Raw genomic sequence first — 17,601 nt, 5'->3', positions numbered from 1 at the left:
TTGGCCACAAACAATCCAGAGCTGATAGAGAGCATCATGACTGATACAGGGATTAGTGATCACAAGGTCATTGTAGCTAGGCTCAATACCATTTCTTCCAAATCCATCAGAAACAAACGCAAAATAATTTTATTTAAAAAAGCGGATAAAGTGCCACTAGAAGCCTTCCTAAAAGACAATTTCCATTCCTTCCGAACTGACTATGCGAATGTAGACGAGATGTGGCTCAAATTCAAAGATATAGTAGCAACAGCAATTGAGATATTCATACCTCATAAATTGGTAAGAGATGGAACGGATCCCCCGTGGTACACAAAAATGTCCGAACGCTGTTGCAGAGGCAACGGAAAAAGCATGCGGATTTCAGAAGAACGCGAAATCCCGAAGATGGGCTAAAATTTACAGACGCGCGAAATTTGGCATGTACTTCGATGCGAGATGCCTTTAATAGGTTCCACAACGAAACATTGTCTCGAAATTTGGTAGAAAATCCGAAGAAATCTGGTCGTATGTAAAGTACACAAGCGGCAAGACGCAGTCAATACCTTCGCTGCGCAGTGCCGATGGTACTGTTATCGACGACTGTGCCGCTAAAGCGGAGTTATTGAACGCAGTTTTCCGAAATTCCTTCACCAGGGAAGACGAATGGAATATTCCAGAATTTGAAACACGAACATCTGCTAGCATGAGTTTCTTAGAAGTAGATACCTGAGGGGTTGCGAAGCAACTCAAATCGCTTGATACGGGCAAGTCTTCAGGTCCAGATTGTATACCGATTAGGTTCCTTTCAGATTACGCTAATACTATAGCTCCCTACTTAGCACTCATATACAACCGCTCGCTCACCGATAGATCTGTACCTACAGATTGGAAAATTGCGCAGGTCGCACAAGTGTTCAAGAAGGGTAGTGGGAGTAATCCATTTAACTACAGACCTATATCATTGACGTCGGTTTGCAGTAGGGTTTTGGAGCATATACTGTATTCAAGCATTATGAATCACCTCGAAGGGAACGATCTATTGACACGTAATCAGCATGGCTTCAGAAAACATCGCTCTTGTGCAACGCAGCTAGCTCTTTATTCGCACGAAGTAATGGCCGCTATCGACAGGGGATCTCAAGTTGATTCCGTATTTCTAGATTTCCGGAAAGCTTTTGACACCGTTCCTCACAAGCGACTTCTAATCAAGCTGCGGAGCTATGGGGTATCGTCTCAGTTGTGCGACTGGATTCGTGATTTCCTGTCAGGAAGGTCGCAGTTCGTAGTAATAGACGGCAAATCATCGAGTAAAACTGAAGTGATATCAGGTGTTCCCCAGGGAAGCGTCCTGGAACCTCTACTGTTCCTGATCTATATAAATGACCTGGGTGACAATCTGAGCAGTTCTCTTAGATTGTTCGCAGATGATGCTGTAATTTACCGTCTAGTAAGGTCATCCGAAGACCAGTATCAGCTGCAAAGCGATTTAGAAAAGATTGCTGTATGGTGTGTCAGGTGGCAGTTGACGCTAAATAACGAAAAGTGTGAGATGATCCACATGAGTTCCAAAAGAAATCCGTTGGAATTCGATTACTCGATAAATAGTACAATTCTCAAGGCTGTAAAATGTAAACTTTCACGGCCGGAACTGTCATGATTAAAATTCTTTTCCGGGCTATTATGCCGTGGTCTGATGGATTTCGCATTGTAACCCAACGTTTCGTCCCCATCTGCGGAGGACATCTTCAAGGGGGTTCGTGGCTTCTGTTAACTTCCGAAACACACACTGTCTCATTACTGACTGCAGCAAATTTTTGTTTTCGCGTGCTCCCGCGCATAGGCGTGACGTCACATGTTTTGAATACGCGAGCGCAATTGGCCGTTGTCGGTTGCCGCCGTCCGCTGTTGCTATCATCCCATGGCGGAAGACTGGTACACATCTTCTTCAGCACCGGCATCCAGATGTCATTCAATTTCACGCCCTCCTCCTTCCTATTAAAATTCCTGGGGTGTTTCATAATCTCTATAGCCTCTCTGTAAAGCCTTTCATGATATCCGCTTGTGGCTGCCAGTACTTGAGTTCTATCAAAATAAATGTGGTGGTCTCCTGACTGCAAAGCGTGTTCCGCAACAGCTGATCTATCAATCTCTCCCCTTCTACAATTGCCCTTGTGCTCTTCTAGTCGTTTTTTGACCGTTCTTTTTGTGGTACCCACATATAACTCCCCTACTACACGGGATCCTGTAAATTCCTGCTTTTTCCAGCGGTTTACGAGCATCCTTAGCCAATCTCAGGTGTTCTTGTATCTTCCGGGTAGGTTTGTAAATCACCGCGATATTCGGTTTTTTCAATATTTTCCCTATGCGGTCAGTGACGTCCTTAATAAAAGGCAGGAAAACTTTCGATTTTGCAAGCGCTTGTGCATTGCTATGATTTTCACGCGGCGGTCTTAACGCTCTTTTTATCTCAGCAGCCGAGTAACCATTCCTGAGTAATGCATCAGTGAGGTGTTCCAGTTCCGTATCCAGTAGCCCAGGTTCACAGATGTTCCTCGCTCTATCCGCCAACGTTTTTATTATGCCTCGCTTTTGTTGTGGGTGGTGGTTCGAATCCCGGTGTAGATAACGATCCGTGTGCGTGGGTTTCCGGTAAACTGTATGGCCTAAGCTGCCATCCTGTTTCTTGTAAACTAGCACATCCAGAAAATTTAGTCTCCCTTCTGCCTCCTCCTCCATGGTAAACTGAATCTTCGGATTAATACCGTTTATATGTTTGTGAAAACGGCCTAGTTCCTCTCTGCCATGCCTCCACAACACAAACGTATCATCTACGTAGCGGAACCAGATATTCGGTTTTTTGTTGGCAGTTTCTAGAGCCTGCGCCTCGAATTTTTCCATGAAAAAGTTAGCTATAACCGGGCTTAAGGGGCTCCCCATTGCCACGCCATCAGTCTGTTCGTAGAACTCATCGTTCCATTTGTAATATGTGGTCGTAAGGCAATATTTAAATAGTTCTGCAATGTCGGGAGGAAAAATTCTATTTAGCTGTTGCAACACCTCATTGAGAGGAACCATAGTAAATAGCGATGCCACATCGAAACTGACTAACATGTCCTCTGGCTGGACCACTATGCCGCTTAATTTACTGATGAAATGTGCAGAATTCTTGATATAGGAGTCCGATCGTCCCACATGCGGCCGTAATAGCTTTGTCAAAAACTTGGCAATAGAATAGGTGGGCGAACCAATGGCACTCACTATAGGTCTCAGAGGAACAAGTTGTTTATGAACCTTCGGCAAGCCATAGAGTCTTGGTGGCAGCGCAACTGAATTGAACAGACTTTTCTGAACGTTCTGTTCGATAGAGGACTTCTTAATTAACCGCGTAACCGTTCTAAGAACTTTATCAGTCGGGTCTTTACTCAGCTTCTTGTAAGTCTGCGGATCTAGTAAGTCATTAATCTTGCTGTGATAGTCAGTAACATTCAAAACCACCGTCGCATTTCCCTTTTTGAATGTAAATGACATTGGAGACAGTTAAGGTGTCATGCAGTATCTTTGATGGTAGAGCAGTAACTGAATGAACAGTAAGACTGTGGACATTGTTGGCTAATAGAAATACTTCTGAATTAAGAAATTAGTGAATTAAGAAATTAGCATCATTGGCTACAATAATGGATTCACTATGTTGTTCATAGTAGCTTAACCACTTTCCATGTTTTTACACATTATTAAACCTACTTATGCATTACCGCTGTTTGATTTTGTATATATAACCATTTATATAACTGACCAGAAGTCCTAAGCCTCCTGCTACTGAACTTCACTAATTCCCACTATATCTAACTTTAACCTATTCTTTTTTCAGTTTTAATTTTTCTACCCTACCTGCCTGATTAAGGGATCTGACATTCCACATGTGGATCAGTAGTATACTAGTCTTGTGTCTCCTGATAATGACACCCTCCTGAGTAGTCTGTGCATGGAGATCCGAATGGAGGACTGTTTTACCTCTGGAATATTTTACCTAAGAAGATGCCATCATCATTTAACCATACAGTATAGCTTCACGCCCTCGGGGAAAAAATGGTGGCTGTAGTTTTCCCACTTGCTTTCAGACATTTGCAGTACCAGCACAGTAAGGCCATTTTGGCTGATGTTTCAAGGCCAGATCAGTCAATCATCCAGTCTATTGCTGTAGTTGCTGAAAAAGGCTGCTGCCTCTCTTCAGAAACCACACTTTTGCCTGCTTCTCAATAGGTACCCCTCTGTTGTGGTTGCCCCTACTGTATGGCTATCTGTATCGCTGAAGCACATCAAGCCTCTCCACTAAAGGAAAGGATCATGGTTCATGGGAAAAGGGGGGGGGGGATTGAGAGACTAATAGTTCCTGAAAAGTTACAGTTGCCAAAAGTAACTTGCAACTGAGGAGAAAAAAGGATATTTTAAATTCTATAGTTCAGATTGTTTCTATGTAAGTTATTTATCTCACAAAAAGCATATGTGAAAGAAAGGGAAGTGGCATATTTTATTACATTTATAGTTAAACAGAAATATTTAATTGCAAGTTTACAGTGCAGAACTGATACAAAAATCAAGTTTATGTGAGCTTCTTTCAATGTGCCTGCAACCAAAGGATCAAGAGTATGCTATGAAGTTATGTAATTTAGACATATTAGTGTATAGCATAAATATCATGTAGATCCACGACACCATCACAGATATTACAAAACTAATGCATACCAGTATGTAGCAGTTTGTGCTGGCTAACATATTCAATGAAATGCATACTTATACATTAATGAAATAAGAGATTGTGAAAAGAATATGTATGAGAGTATAAATCACTACTTGTCAAATAGGGGAGGCAGTAAGGAGTGAACAGACATGAAAAAACTGGATAAGGACAAGTAGGATTCGCACTCAGGGGGTTCTGTAAAAACTTAATTATGTATGTAGTTAATAATAATAATAATAATAATAATAATAATAATAATAGTAATAGTAATTTAGTGTGGCTCAGATTGCCTGGTGCATGTCTTTCTGATGGACACAACTTTGGTGACCTGTGTTTTCCCAACTAATGCCAGTTATCCAACTGAGGAAATTGGACGTACAGTTTAACATGGAGTCTGAACTGCATGTGGTTTCTAATGACACTTCATATTGCTGAGAGGCGAAGGCTAGGTCTAAACAAAAAGGAAAAAACCCATCAGCCAACGGAAATTTGATCCCATGGCCTTGTTGTTTACAAGAACACACTTTATCACTACACCTTCAGGATCGACATGTATATCGATATTTCATATAGGTTTTGATGAGTGAGTTTGTGAGGATCAAACTATTTGAAATATACAGCCATGTCTTTTGATTGCGTGAACTTAGAAGCTTAAATTATTTACACAGCCAAGAGACCATAGAGCTTAGCATTTGACATAAATTTCAACTTGATATCTCTACCCCATTCCTGAGAAGAAGGGGTCTTGACAGCCAGACAGGTAGACAAACAGGCAGATTGACTGACTGACTGACCGACCGACCGACCAACTGACTGTCTGTCTGTCAGTCAGTCAGAGGATGGACGGACAACAAATTAAAAAAAAAATGGTATACTCACAAGTTAACCATTTTCAATTTTTTTTCCTTTACATGTACTGTGAAACGTTGCTTCTTGCCAAATTTCATGATTCTAAGTAACAAGGAGTATCCTACAGGTTTTGATGGGTGAGTTTGCAAGTATCAAAAAATCTGAGAAAAATGACCATTTCTTTTGATTTCGTTTACTTACAAGCTTAAAATGTTTACACTGCCAAGCGACCCTACACCTTAGTGTGTCACATTACTTTCAACTTGATACCTGTATCCTTTTATGAGAAAAAGGGGTCATTACAGTTAGACAGACAACAAAGTGATCATATAAGGGTTCCATTTTCACAGATTAAGGTACAGAACACTAAAAAAGGGAAAAGTGTTTTTGGACAAGTCCTTCCTTAGAGCTAGAAATGTTGAAGGGGAATGCAAGCATGTGCTCTCTCTCTCTCTCTCTCTCTCTCTCTCTCTCTCTCTCTCTCTCTCTCTCTCTCTCTCTCACACACACACACACACACACACACACACACACACACACACACGAGAGAGAGAGAGAGAGAGAGAGAGAGAGAGAGAGAGAGAGAGAGAGAGAGAGAGAGAGAGAGAGTGGGGGGGGGGGGGGGGGGCAGGAGGTTTGTAGACTAGTGAAAACATGTAGGGGAAGGTTACAAGAAAGACTTGGAATGAAATAGAGGGAAAAAAATAATAGGGGGAGGGGGTGGTAAGAGTATGATGAGACCATAGGGGAATCAGGGGTTGCTGACAGGAACTGAGGTCTAAGCATACATTGCAGGATGCTTTCCTACTTGTGCAGCTGAGAACTCTTGTGGTGATAAGGAGAATCCAACTGACTCTTGTTCTGAAAGAGCTGTTGAAGTCAATCTTGTTGCGTTGTGCAGCATGCTAAGTAGTGTGGTAGTCTGGTTGGCCTCTGGCTACAGTTAACTGGTCACCTTTCATGCGGGCGACTAGAAGTCATACTCCTTTAGAATGCTGTGGCAGTGGTTCAAACGCATTTCATGTATAATATAGCTATACATGGTCATATGTATTACCTCTTCCGTGACGTAAAAATAGACGGTTGCATTTATTGCTTTGAAGTTTTGTGTTTCTGCTGAGCTGATGGTTATTAAGTCTAGTGTTCTCAGAGGCGTGTCTCCTGGTATAGTAACAGTAATTGATAACGTTTCAACGTCTTGTTGGCCAACGTAAACTCTGGAAACAGAAAAGTTGCTTGTCAGATTTCTCACAGAATAAAGTTTGTCTTTATGTTAGTAACATGTTAATGTGATACTTGATATTATGATAGACAAACAGGTTATGGTCATACCCTTCTATTATAGAGAGCTATAATGTTGATTCATTCGTTTTCAAAGTTCTATTTTTTCCAAAGTATTACATATAAAAATATGACTGGTGCAAGAATAGAACCGTAACTCACGGACTTGAAATTGTGCCCTTCAACTGGCGTTATGTAAGCAGTACTTGGATGAAATGGCGACAAAGGGAGAAAGGAGATTTTGTGTGTTGGAATACGCGAGATGTTTATCTGTTAAAACACTGCAGCATGCGTTCAGAAGGAATTATGGAAAAGAACCCACATGTAAACAGAAAAACACATGTTGGTGTCGACAGTTTAGGAATACTGGTTGCCTTTGTAAATGGAAAAGTACGGGGCGACCATGTGTGTCATTCTATCGTGGAGAAGGTGAGGGAAAGTTTCGTAATCAGACCAAAATAATGAGCGGTCCGCGCAACCCGGGTTCCCGGGTTCGATTCCCGGCGGGGTCAGAGATTTTCTCTGCCTCGTGATGACTGGGTGGTGTGTGATGTCCTTAGGTTAGTTAGGTTTAAGTAGTTCTAAATTCTAGGAGACCGATGACCATAGCTGTTAAGTCCCATAGTGCTCAGAGCCATTTGAACCATTTTTGGTCCCCCCAAGCCACGTACTTGGAATTCCGTAGCAAACTGTGTGGAAAATTTGGCGACGGCAGTTACATTTCAGTTCGTATCATCTGCAGCTCGTGCCATAAATAAAACCAGAAAAATATGGCGTATGCTTTCAGTTTTGCATCGCAATGCGGGACTCACTTCGGGATGAACATTTCGCCCCCAAGCTGATATTCAGTAAAAAAGGCAACCTTCTATTTGCCTGGAAGGTTTAACCGTCGCAATGTGAGAAGTGGGGCTCTGAAAATCTTCATGAACTTGTGGCGCATGGATGAGATTCGCCGATGGTTATTATTTTTTGAGCAATGTCACAGACGCAGCTGTACGGCCCGTACTACTTCTGCGAGAAGACTGTGACGGGTATCTCTTTCTGTGGAAAGTTGTAGCTTTGTTTCCACAACTGACTCCTGATACCGAGAATTTCATCTTCCAACAAGACGGGGCACCCACTCATTGGAGCATCGATGTTTGTCGCTATCTAAATGACGAATTTCTGCATTGCTCGATTGAGCGTAGTGGTGAAGACGACGTGGCTCAGTTCCTTTGCCTCTCCCCTCCCCAAAAGGCCGCATGACCTAACGCCTTCTGTCTCCTTTGGTGGTACAATAAGAACCGTGTTTACGCACTCCCACTGCCAAGAACACAGGAACAGTTCAGAGAACGCGTCAGTGGTGCTGTGATGACCATTGACAGGATGTTGCTGCATAAGGTATGGAATGAACTTGACCAGAGGGGCACTTATAAAGAATTGAAGAGTGCAAAATGCAAACTTGGTGACTTTACGATTCTGTTAATGCATCAGTCATGCTTCTACATATAATATTTTGGAAAATATTGAGCTTAGAAAGTGAGTGAATCATTTATTTAAACCTGTATATAGTGCAAAAATTGTTACATTGAGGTGACAAAAGTCGTGGGATAGCCATATGCACATATACAGATGGCGGTAGTATCGCGTACATGAAGTATAAGAGGGAGTGCATTGACGGAGTTATTATTTGTACTAAGGTAATTCATGTGAAAAGAATTCCGGCGTGGTTATGGCCGCACGACGGGAATTAACAGACTTTGAATGCGGGATGATAGTTGGAACTAGAATCATCGGGCATCCCGTTTCGGGAAACAGTAGGGAATTCAATATTCCGAGATCCACATTGTCATGAGTGTGCCGAGAATACCAAATTTCAGGTATGATCTCTCACCAGGGACAACATAGTGAGAGGACGGCCTTCAGTTAACGACCGAGAGCAGCTGCGTTTGCGAGGCTTTGTCAGTGCTAACAGACAAGCAACACTACGCGAAATAACAGCAGAAATCAATGTTGGACGTACGGCGAACGTATCCGTTAGAACAATGCGTCAAATTTTGGCGTTAGTGGGCTATGGCTGCAGACGACCGACGCAAGTGCTTTTGCTAACAGCAGTACTCACTCGTCCGCAGTGCTTCACCTGGGCTCGTAAGCATATAGGTTGGAGCCTAGACGACTGGAAAACCGTGGTATGGTTAGATGAGTCCCGATTTCAGTTGGTAAGAACCGATGGAAGGGTTAGTGTGTGGCGCAGACTCCACGATGCAATGGACCCAAGTTGTGAACAAGGCACTGCGCAAGCTGATGGTGGCTCAGTAATTGTGTGGGCTGTGTTTACATGGAGTGGACTGGGTCCTCTGTGCAATTGAGCCGATCATTGATTGGAAATGGTCATGTTCGGTCATTTGGAGACCACTTGCAGCCACTCATGTTTCCAAACAACGATATACTTTTTGTGCGCCGCAATGCGCTATGTCACTGGGCCACAATTGTTCGCTATTGATTTGAAGAACAAGCTGGACGATTCGGGCAAATGTTTGGTCACCCAAATCGCCGACATGAATGCCATCGAACATTTATGGGACATCATCGAGAGGTCAGGTCGTGCACAGAATCTAGAACCGGCAACAATTTCTCAATTACGGACGGCTGTTGAGGCAGCACGGCTCAGTATTTCTGCAGGGGACTTCCAACAACTTGTTGAGTCCATGCCAAGATGGAGTTGCTGCACTGCGCCGGGCAAAAGGAGACATCACATGAGTTTTGCCACCTCAAGAGCTAAAATTGATACTGCAGGATAGGTTGAGTTATCCCCACAGGTTTTTCTTGCTTACCGTCTCACACCGGCTGTAATGAAGTTGTGCGTATCCGCGATTGTGAGGTAGAGCGCGACGGCGACGCTCCTCTGGTTGATGAAGCGCAGCCGGACCTGGGCCGTCTCTCCGGGCAGAGCTCTCAGTGCAGACGTGTCGTCCAGCTCGACAGTGACGAGCTCCTCCTGCCACTGCTGGCGTTGCTCCCTCTTCGGTCGTGACTCTGTGACAAGAACAGAACTGTTAAGATTCCCCAAGCGAAGTATCGGGCGGTTCTTGACATGTTGCTGTTACCGTAAGTCACAATACCAGGCTCCGAGCGCCAGAGGAGCTACGCACCTTTCCTTAATACATTGCGGACAGATCCCGAGTTTACTGTTGTTTAGTGCGCCACGACGGACGGACCTCGAAATAACTCGTGTCTTCTGACGTGATTTACGAGGCGTGTCTGAAAAGTGAATGGCGTTTCGTTCTACAGCTACCGCTGCACTAGAGGCGCAGTTCCGCTCGTTCGCAATCGTCTCTCTGGTTCGTCGTCTTTCCACTGACGCCATTACAACCCGATTGTGTTGTGATTATATTTGTTAGTGATCGTTCAAAAAGTTTAAGACAGTCTCTGAGCCCACCGGCTGTGAAGTGCATTGTGTAGTAAATTTTTTGAACGCAAAGAATCTTAAGCCAGCTGAAATTGATCGTCAACTTGTAGCGATTTATGGTGAAAAGGTAATGACTGATGGAATGGTGAGAAAGTGGATGAGACAGTTCAACGATGGACGAACCAGTGTTCATGGAGAAGTACGGAATGAGCGGCCTTCATTTGTCAATGATTGTCTGGTTCAGAAAGTTAATGAGAAAATTCGTGAAGTCAGACGGTTCAAAATATGAATACTATGTGATGAGTTTTCCAAAATTTCAAAAACTGTTTTTCATGAGATTGTCACAAGTCGCTCAAATTTTCGCAAATTGTGTTCTCTACATCTCCATCCATACTCCGCAAGCCACCTGACGATGTGTGGCGGAGGGTACTTTGAGTACCTATATCATTTTTCCCTTCTATTCTAGTCGCCGGCCGGGGTGGCCGAGCGGTTCTAGGCGCTACAGTCTGAAACCGCGCGACCGCTACGGTCGCAGGTTCGAATCCTGCCTCGGGCACGGATGTGTGTGATGTCCTTAGGTTAGTTAGATTTAAGTAGTTCTAGGGGAATGATGACCTCAGAAGTTAAGGCCCTTAGTGTTCAGAGCTATTTGAACCCATCTATTCCAGTCCCGTTGGGTTCCCAAGTCGCTTAAGGGTGTCCACAAAACGAAGCGACTGTGGAGTACTTTGGCATTGCTTTCGCGATCCCGATACAGTAGTGAGGGAGATGAATTCTTAAATAGAATTGTGACCGGTTATGAAACTTGGGCTCGTCATGTCACTCCAGAGTCAAAACAACAGTCAACGGAGTGGAGGCACTCACGGCCCCCCACCCACGCCCCCCCCCCCAAAAAAAAAACATAAAAATTGAAACATCGCTATCAGCATAAAAAAACCGTATGCACTGTTTTGTGGACCTGACAGGATATTCTGCTTGTTGAGTTCCTTCGCAGAGACGAAATCTTCAGTGCGGTACGTTATTGTGAAATAGTGAGAAAACTTCGGCGCGCAGTTCAAAGCAGAAGATTTGAAATGTTTAGTCAAGACATTGTGTTGCTTCATGACAACCACGCCTCCATTCTGAGGGTTTCAGTTTAAACCTTATTCAACAATTCCGCCGGGAGCAGTTCGATCATCCGTCACGTACAGCGCCGATCTCGCGCGCTGAACTTGAAGCGTGATTTTTCAGGAAGGCGCTTTGACTGCGAAGATGACGCAATAAACAGCGGTTAGCAGTGGCTGTCTTCACTGACGGCCTTTTCTGTGAAGAGGGCATACAAAATTTGGTTTGAGGGCATAAAAAAGTTATTTTACCGCTATTACAAATGTCTGAGCAGTGATGGCAACTGCGTAGCAAACCAGCTTAAGAAATGCTCTTTCTCGCAAGAGTAAATTTTGGTGCGAAAAAGATGCTTTTATGAGTTTTTTTTTTACCAAAACGTTACTTATTCCTGGACATTTTTGATATTTTAACTGCTTCGGTGTTTACGCCATCGGTCAATGTATCAACCTTGATTCTCTTAATGTGCATTTCGCATATTTAGCATTTCGATTGTGTTTGGATATTTAAAACTTACTATTTTCGTCTTGAAGTTCTTCCTGCTTTTAGAGACTGTTCAGAAAAATGAAGAATCTGCAATAGTTTCGTAGGTTCTTGCTGATTATTCATATTTTGCTTGTGGGAATGAGCATCCGGCTGACTGTGCGAATGAATGTCTTTATGCTTCTTAGGACTATTCCAGTGTCAGTAATATCATTAGATCTACAAATAAGCTCAAGATGACAGTATTTCCCAAGTGATTCCGTCAATAACGATGAAGGTTGTTCTGCTTCTGTGAATGAATTGTTTTGTCACGGTGTTAATATTTCATTAGTGGAGATCTGAGCTGTATCCCCTGACGTGTCAACAGTTAAATTTGTCATATATATATCAAACATAACTTTTGTACACAAGTTTGTTCTTGTAGTGCGTGGGCATATCAGGGCCTGTTCCAGAACATTTTTCTACAGTGAAATGCACTATGCCATTAATGGCCGGGAAACCCCCCGTCTGGGTGGCTAGCACGCCCATGGAGATAGGATGGAATGAAGAGGACAACACAATCACCCAGTCCCCGAGTAGAGGAATCTCCGACTCGGCCGGGAATCGAGAGGCAGCAGCGCTAAGCACTATACGACGAACTGCATTGTGCCACACAAGTGACATATCATTTGCCCCCCTTCTTCTCACAATCGCCTTACCCTGTGCTCTTGGGAAGACCTTTAAAAGCAAACAAAATCTTAGAAATGTTATTGTCAGGGACCCGTACCACAAACGGGAAAATGTAACCCTTGTAGGATCACTGCGTTGTTGGAGAACTACACATTAAAAAACTTTGTGCAAGACGGATGCCACATCTGCTCACAATGCGTCAAATCTAATTCGCAAGACGATTTCTGCTGTGGCGCGTTTTCATAAAAACAGAAGTGATTTTCTGCATCGCTATGTGAGCGTGGATGAAACTTGGATTCGAAATCTTGTATGTTTGATGCTGTGCAGCGCATAAGTATTCTTTAAAAGACACCGTGCTCTTCCGCCATGAGCTGTATGTAAAAATTAGTATTTGCCACACCGCTGTCTGGACATACAGCCCATCATCAGTGGCATATACAGTCTGTTTCAAAATGAATATTGACATTTTAAGGTTTTTTGGTATTAATTACATTCAACTTACAATTATAGATAATACATCAAAAGAAAGAGAAATTCAAACAGTTTTCCTTGCAAGCGTCAATGTGAGCACCAGTCACACGGTACACATCGAGTCGATAGGCGAATTATTCCCAACCCTTGATGTTTGGGTGTGGAGTAATTGTTGCAACAACAGCTTCAGTCCTGGTATATCGGTTGGTAGCGGAGGCACATACACATGATCCGTTATGAAGCCTCCAAAGGTAAAAACTGCATGGCGTCAGATCTCCTAAATTGGATGTGTTTAGCGCCATATCCCGGTGGAAAGCTTTCTTTTTCGATGAAGCAACCGTAACTGCTGTTCCTTATCTTGATGCGCTAGAACTATGGCCCTTTCCTCAGTTGGAAGAAGATGAACCAGAGACCTTTATTTAGGAGCAAGATGGTGCGCTGTCTCACTGGTATAACTCAGTGCGTAATTGGTTAAAGGACGTTATATCCGAATGTTGGATTGTCCGCAACTGACCTCCACGTTCACCCGATCTGTTGCCATGCGATTTTTACCTTTGGAGTGTTCACAAAGGATAATGTGTGTTTGCCTCCGTTGCCAGCTGATCTACCCAATTTAAGAAATCGGATTGAAGCAGTTGTTGCAACAAATACTACAGACACACTGATCATAGTTTGGTAAGAACTCGCTTATCGACTCCATGTGCATCGTGTGACGAGTGGCGCTCACATTGGATACTTGCAATAAAAGTTATTTGAGTGGCTCTTTCATTTGATGTATTGTTTATGGTCGTAAGTTGAATGTAATAAATGCTGAAAATCCTCAAAACACCGACGTTCATTCTGAAAACCCAGTAATGTGTACGTCTGTATCAAATGACGTATGTGTCAATTATGAGGTCACTGACCATCAGTTCCGTGGCCGCGCGGTTCTGGGCGCCTTGTCACGATCCGTGCGGCTCCCCCCGTCGGAGGTTCGAGTCCTCCCTCGGACATTGGTGAGTGTGTTGCCCATAGCGTAAGTTAGTTTAAGTTAGATTAAGTAGTGTGGGCTTAGGGACTGATGACCTCTGCAGTTTGATTCTATATGACCTTACCGCAGATTTCCAATTTCCAGTTCCGTGCTTTCACTCCGTGACAGTATTGTCCTGTACGACCACAAAGTGTGGCCGTTTAGTGTTTTACAGCTGTAACACGTACACACGCGTACACTCGACTACCTGTGCATCACATTGATCCACATAAAGTTTAAATCACAAATATTTCGTATTTGATACAAACGTCATTTTATACAAACGTACAGAATATACGCAGTTGACGGTGGATGATCTCTATGTACGAAAAACCGATCTTGCAGTCGTATTTTTGCATGCAGTTCATGGTGTAGAGTAACATATCTCTTGGCAAAGTTGGATTCAGCAGTATATACCAGTATCAAAACAACAATCGAAACACTGGACAGAAGACGATTCTTCAGGCGAAGAGGATGTAATCAGTATGAAGTACGGCATCAGTGTTTTGGGATGCGAAAGATCCATTAGTTTTCTCTTGATATGTTACTGATGTCTCGACTGCTCTCTTCCACTGCATGTGTCACCTAGATGCTGACGAGTTTAAATTGTATCAAGATGCAAGTTAACAAATCAGTCCACGGACACCCAGCACATAAACGCTCAGTTAATCGACTTATCGCAAGGGACCCAAAATAGAAGTTTGAAACTTATTACGCCTAAGACGCAAGCACTTTTAGTCGATTACAAATTAATTCTTGTTCAGTTCAGAGAATCAGTTTCTGCTATTATCCTGAACAGTGCAGAACTAACTTTTTCTCTGCAATGAATTTGGGGACAATTCTGAGCCATCGCAAGCCAGGACTGAACGCACTATTGCAGTCGGTAAGGAGATGCCAGCGATTCTGTGTCGCCTCTTGAGCTTGAAAAGAAACTCGTAGAACCACTAGTTCTCCTAATTATTGATCATATTTTATATGAAGGCTCACGGTGTCCGTAAATTTGGATGAACGCTTGTGTGCAATGCATTTGTGATCTTAGTTTTTTTTTTTTTTCGATCTGTCACTCCTTCCTACGAACAGTTACCATGGCTACGTGCAGATAAGATGCAAGTTGGAGAGCTTATGGAACAAACGCAACCGTTTTTATACCCGTTTTTTCCCAACAAACTTAAAGATAGTTTTCGGACATTGTGTTCTTGCTGTACCAACATATGGCTATGAACCTAGATTTTAAACGAGCTTTTCAAAAGAAAACTTCTAACAGCTCAGGGAGGTAGGGAAAGGTGACTCCTAACTCCCACGAAGAAAGACTGGAAAAGAAGCAAAGACATGAAAGTACTAACAAGAGTTCAGGATGTCGTAGAAGGGGCGGAGTCTCTAAAATAGAACTTGGCAGATAAAATAGAACTTGGCAGAGCGTACCGCACCAAAAATTGACGGTGTATAGACAAAGGTAGTACTAGAGTGAGTCCTAAAGAAAGGTGAAGACCGCTGAGACAGTAACATAAAAAAGTCGCAGGCTTCAACTGCCAGAGGACAGCAGAAGACAGAGGCATATTCCTTACCTTAAGGTGAGAGAGGCTATAGCTTGTAGAGGCTTAATTAGCTGAACCATAAATAAATAAATGTGGAGATCGATTCAGTTACAGATGTCTTTAGATTTGTACGGGTCGAGATAATGTGTGGAAGAAATTTTTGAAAACCGTATACACATCAATTAATGGGTGCAAAAGTGTTTTACTATACTCAGCTAGAACTTGCCCGTGCTTGGAAAGTTGTAAAAAAATCACCGATGGAATGTTACTCTGATCTAGCATTTGGGAGACTCAAAATGACTAGAAGCCTGCTGGATGAGAAAAGATATGTACCAAATCCTATACAGCATGCACAGAATCAGTGAATTTCCTGTTACCAGCTTGTGTGCTTTATATAATTTAGCAATTACATCAGTATTTTTTTCTCTCTTTCCCTCGAGTAAATACGAGGGATATTCGGAAACTAAGTTCCGATCGGTCAAGAAATGGAAACTACTGTGAAAATTTAATAAAGCTTGGCACATTGTGTTCGACAGTGTCTCTAGTATCCCTGTCAGTTGCATCACTTGGCTCTTTTCGGTTCTGGGCGCATGGTGAGCACATAAAGATGCGTATAGAATAGTGTCTCCGCCAATTATGAGGACCTGGTGAGAGATTTCGCCTGATGTTATGCAACCCACATTGCAGAACTGTCATACGGTTCCTCCTCCGTGACATTTCTCGGTCGCAATCTGCAGGGGCAATGAATATGCTCCTGCAGCGTTTCATCACCCGCACTACTGCCGGTAATTGGCTCCCTCTATGTTTCATCTCTGTTCACATCAACTACTGGCTATGAAGGCAACATTTTCGCACAGACAACGAGTTATAGATGAGCACAGAGAATTGGCGGGAATCAGAGACGGCTGCCTTCTATGGCGAGGGTATGGGAAAGTTGGTATAACGATGCGACAGGCCTCGTAGCCGGAGCTGCGACTATGTAGAGAAGTAGCTGGAAGGTGGAGCCAAACGTCCCAAATAAAACGTTTCTGATTTTCAATGTAGTTCCCATTTCGCGACTGATCGGAACTTACTTTCTGGACAAGCCTCGTATAAATATGCACTTCTCCTTATATCATTTACATAAATGAAAAGTTTCCTGGTAATTCACAGTATTACCATTCCTTTTCCTCCGCTCCACTGAGGTCATTTCGTTCACATTCACAGACGTTTTAAAAAGCTAGTGGGAACCTGCCAAATCAGTCACGGCTCAATAGCAATACCGAATTAGTTGGCGGTGTAAGACACTGGTTTTGTGATCGGGAAGTCGGCAGTTCAAATCGCAGTGCGGCATGAATTCGCTTTTGTGGAATGTGGGGAAGATTCCTTAAATGGTCAACACTCGACGTTCCTTGTCCAATTATTCTCCAACCCGTACTTGTGATGCCTCACTAATGATCTCATCATCGGCGGGACGTTAAGCCCTAATTTTCCTTCCTTTTTTCCAACGCTGTAGGCCGTTGGGTTTGTTCTGTGGTTTGACGGAGCGCGCCACGACTTTCTCCCCTGTGGTGACATCTTCATTTCAGAGTAGCACTTACTCCCAACGCTCTCATCTATTTGTTGGATGTATTACAACCTCGGTCCTTCCCTACAGTCTTTACCCTCTGAAGCTCATTCTGAAACCATGGAAATTATTTGTTGATGTCTTAACACGTCATGTCATCCTGCCCCACCTTCGTGCCAATGTTTTCCTCATCTCTCTGTCCTCGCCGATTATGCTGAGCACCGCCTCATTTCTTACCTTGCAAGTCCACCTAATTTTCAGCGTCCTTCTGGCGCACATAATCTCAAACGCGTCGATTCTCGTCTTCTCCGTTTCCCCCACAGTCCGCGATTCACTTCCATGTAGTACTTTGCCCGGACGTATATTCTCACAGTTTTATCCCTCAAATTGAGGCCAGTGTTTTTCGCCAGGGATGCCCTCTTTGCCATTGTTAGTCTGTTTTTTATGCCTTCCTTGCTTCGTCCGCCATACACTAGTTTGTTGCGTAGGCAGCAGAATCCCTTCAGTTCATCTGTTTCCCCAATCTTCACTTTAAGTTGATCGCTAATC

At 43.3% G+C, this 17,601-nt stretch overlaps 2 protein-coding genes across 3 annotated transcripts in view; one reads left to right on the top strand and one right to left on the bottom strand.

Annotated features, from left to right (window-relative positions):
- LOC126365914 (phospholipase DDHD2) overlaps window positions 1–17,601 on the top strand; it is a 213,888-nt gene that overhangs the window by 29,084 nt on the left and 167,203 nt on the right. The window lies entirely within an intron of this gene.
- Window positions 1–17,601, bottom strand: part of LOC126365915 (uncharacterized) — a 72,973-nt gene that overhangs the window by 9,267 nt on the left and 46,105 nt on the right. For both annotated transcript variants that reach the window (XM_050008653.1, XM_050008654.1), the window contains exons 2-3: window positions 9,664–9,865; window positions 6,627–6,786 (exon numbers count right to left, since the gene is read on the bottom strand). In XM_050008653.1, coding sequence (XP_049864610.1) covers window positions 6,627–6,786; window positions 9,664–9,865 — 362 coding nt within the window. The remainder of the gene's footprint in view (window positions 1–6,626; window positions 6,787–9,663; window positions 9,866–17,601) is intronic.

This window comes from Schistocerca gregaria, chromosome 4, assembly GCF_023897955.1.
Source record: "Schistocerca gregaria isolate iqSchGreg1 chromosome 4, iqSchGreg1.2, whole genome shotgun sequence".
Classification (NCBI taxonomy): Eukaryota; Metazoa; Arthropoda; class Insecta; order Orthoptera; family Acrididae; genus Schistocerca; species Schistocerca gregaria.
Note: the sequence above shows the minus strand (reverse complement) of the source record. Positions and strands in the feature narration are given on the sequence as shown.